The following is a 3,218-nucleotide window of genomic DNA, read 5'->3' on the forward strand; positions in this document are numbered from 1 at the left end:
TCTGCTCTCCTCCGCTCTGCTCCGCTCCCTCCGCTCCCTCCACTCCGCTCTGCTCTGCTCTGCTCCCTCGGCTCCCTCCGCTCCGCTCCCTCCGCTCCGCTCCCTCCGCTCCGCTCCGCCAGGGCCGCGCCGCCTCCCGGGGGGCTCCGCGCCCGGCCCTGCCCGACCGCCCGCTCGGGGCGCGCCGCGGCTCGTCCGCCCGCCTGCGGAGGTGCTGCTCGGGAGACGGGGTGATTTTTTTTTTTCCCCCTGCTATTCTCCGCTGGATTTTAGCCTCTGCGGCTCGTGGCGAGGGATCCTGTCGTTGAAGGTGCCGGATTGTTCTTTGAAGGGACACTGCTAGTCTGTGGCCGCAGTTACAGGGGGACGGGGGAACGGAGCTTAGCGAGCAGCTCGGGTGTTGCACCGGGGGCGCACTGGGGAGCGGCGAGCCCGCGAGCGCGGACGGGAGAGCTCGGCTTTGAGCCTGGCGCGATGAACTTGGTGCTGCCCCGCCAGATGCGCACGGAGAGCGAGGAAGCAGAGTGATCTAAGTTTTCTCGGATTTTCTTGTGCTAGCTTTGCTTGTCGGGCGCCGAGGGGAGGAGGGCGCGGAACGGCTCCCGACGGGCCCCTCCTCACTTGAACCCCGCTCCGGGCCCGTGTGCCGGTGCGGGAGGACGGGGGCGTCGAGCGAAGGGAGAGAACAGGCGCTGGGGTTTGCATGCCCGCCCCCGGGGCTCTGTGTGCCCCCCACTCGTGATTGCGCTTGAAGGCGACGGGAGCCTCTCCGCGCCCGGGCGCGGGTGCGGCGCAGGGGCTCCCCCGCCCCGCGTCGCTTTGGGGGAGGCCGGGGAGGGGGGGCCGCTCTCTCGGGGCGGGCTCGCCGGGATGGAGCTGCGTTCGGAGCTGCCTAGCGTGCCCGCCGCGCCCCCCCCGGTGCCCCCCAGCTCGGTGGCGGCCGCGGCGGCCGCGGCGGCGGCCACGCTGCCGGTGAGCGTGGCCGGGAGCTTGCTGCGGGCGCCGCCGCTGCTGCTGCGGGCGGCCGAGAAGTACCCGCGGACGCCCAAGTGCGCCCGGTGCCGCAACCACGGGGTGGTGTCGGCGCTGAAGGGCCACAAGCGGTACTGCCGCTGGAAGGACTGCATGTGCGCCAAGTGCACCCTCATCGCCGAGCGCCAGCGCGTCATGGCCGCTCAGGTGGCGCTGCGCCGGCAGCAGGCGCAGGAGGAGAACGAGGCCCGCGAGTTGCAGCTGCTCTACGGCACGGCCGAGGGGCTGGCGCTGGCGGCCGCCAACGGCATCATCCCGCCCCGGCCCGCGTACGAGGTGTTCGGCTCCGTCTGCGCCGGGGCCGGCGGCGAGGGAGGCGCCGGCGCCTCAGGTAAGGCCGCGCTGCGAGCCCTCGGGGCGGGGGTGTTGGGGGGAAGGGGCCTGGAGAGGCGGCGGGAGACGAGCGGGGCGCGGAGCTGTGAGCGGGTGGCCCCGCCGACGGCCGGGGCGCTCCGCGGGGCCCGCCGGGGGCAGCCCCACTGACGGTCTCTCTTCCTTCTGACCCCCCGGCCCGCAGAGTCCAAGATGCAGAAGTTCGAGCTGTTCCCCAAGACGCTGCTGCCGAGCCGCGCCGTCACCCCGCAGCAGGCGGGCGGGAAGCCCCTCTCCCCGGACGGCGAGTCCGTGCCCGGCACCTCCTCCCCAGATGCTCGCCACGGCTCGGGCTCGGAGAACGGGGACGGCGAGTCCTTCCTGAGCTCACCCGTCTCCAAGGGCCCGAAGGAGGGGGAGGAGAGCCCGGGCTCCATCAGCCCGCTGGGCTCGGACTCGGGCTCAGAGGCGGACAAGGACGAGCAGGACCCGTCGCCCTCGGCCGGCGGCCGGCAGCGGACTCCCATCGACATCCTGACGCGCGTCTTCCCGGCGCACAAGCGCAGCGTGCTGGAGCTGGTGCTGCAGGGCTGCGGCGGGGACGTGGTACAGGCCATCGAGCAGATCCTCAACAACCGCGGCCCGGAGAAGGGCCCCGAGGAGGGCTGGGCCCGGGACGGCGCCTTGCAGGGCCTGCCGCCCACCCCCGCCGCCGCCGCCGCCCACCACCGGCCCTTGATCGCCGGCGCCATGGCCCCGGCCATCGGCACGCTGGGCAGCCGCTCCGCTTTCTCCCCGCTGCAGCCCAACGCCACGCACTTCGGGGCCGAGGCCGGCGCCTACCCCCTGGGCACCCACCTGGGACTGAACCCGCTGCGCCTCGCCTACTCGGCGCACAGCCGGGGACTGGCCTTCATGACCCCCTACTCCACGGCCGGGCTGATGCCCACGCTGGGGTTCCGGCCGCCCGTGGACTACGCCTTCAGCGACCTGATGCGGGACCGCTCGGCCGTGCACAAGGAGCAGGTGTACTCCGGCGGGCTCTACGGGCCCATGGTCAACAACACCCCCGAGAAGCAATAGCGGCTTCCTAAAGCTCGTCTGTGTAGAGGTAGCTAGGTAGGCACGGGTGGACGGACACGGGTGGCTCGCTGTCCCCCGTGCAGGCGGTGGCTGCGTGCAGAGCCCGGCGCGGACAGGCGTAGGTGTGTTAAGGTGGTAAAGGTGCACTTTCATTGTCCAGACATGAGTCACTCTTTGTTGCTTATGGCCATAAGCATGGATATCCTCGGCGCGTCGTGGGGTGTGCACACACGCGAGCGCTCCTTCCCACACACATACATATATATATATATATGTATACTAGCAAGTGTATAATGTTATAAAATGGAAATCTAAGTTATTAATGTAACTCGTAGGTGAACTTGGTATTAACGTTAAGCTAAAGGTTAGGCAGCGCATTGTAATACTTACCAGGCATATAGATGAAACATTGTCAAATTGAAAACCTTTTCCTTCCCGCCCCCAGAAACGTTGCGGTCTGTATATAACATTGGAAAGTAGATATATTTGTAACTGTCCGTAGGACCCTGGCGCCAATGGTGTATGACGGTTTAATAAGCCTCCTTCATTTGTGATCTGCAAGAAAATTGCTTTCTTGTTCCGATGTAGCAAACTTCTTGCTGTTTCTAACAGGTAATTCTGTGTTTCCATTTCATAGAAATAAATGTTATTTTCTATTAAAAAAAAAAAAATCGGTCTTATGAATGGCAATTGGTATTTTATGAGATGATGGAAGTGTGTTTTGGGAAATTCATTTGACAAGTACATTCAATATTTAAAGGAGTTTATGCAAATAGTACAAACATGTTTAC

The 3,218-nt window shown here is 65.6% G+C and overlaps 1 protein-coding gene across 2 annotated transcripts; it reads left to right on the forward strand.

Annotated features, from left to right (window-relative positions):
• Positions 1 to 870: 870 nt before the first annotated feature.
• On the forward strand, positions 871 to 2,627 carry DMRTA2 (DMRT like family A2; the record flags this gene model as incomplete). 2 transcript variants are annotated; one of them, XM_084211036.1, is made up of 2 exons in its annotated part: positions 871 to 1,395; positions 1,552 to 2,627. In XM_084211036.1, 2 exons carry the CDS (start codon positions 871 to 873, stop codon positions 2,425 to 2,427), a joined length of 1,401 nt encoding a protein of 466 aa, XP_084067162.1. In that variant the 3' UTR covers positions 2,428 to 2,627. The 2 variants fall into 2 exon arrangements, with proteins under 2 accessions (XP_084067162.1, XP_084067163.1); XM_084211037.1 differs by having other exon boundaries at positions 871 to 1,363; positions 1,550 to 2,627.
• Between the last annotated feature and the right edge of the window lie 591 nt (positions 2,628 to 3,218).

The sequence above is a fragment of the Fringilla coelebs genome (assembly GCF_963513975.1).
Source record: "Fringilla coelebs genome assembly, chromosome: 9".
Lineage (NCBI taxonomy): Eukaryota > Metazoa > Chordata > Aves > Passeriformes > Fringillidae > Fringilla > Fringilla coelebs.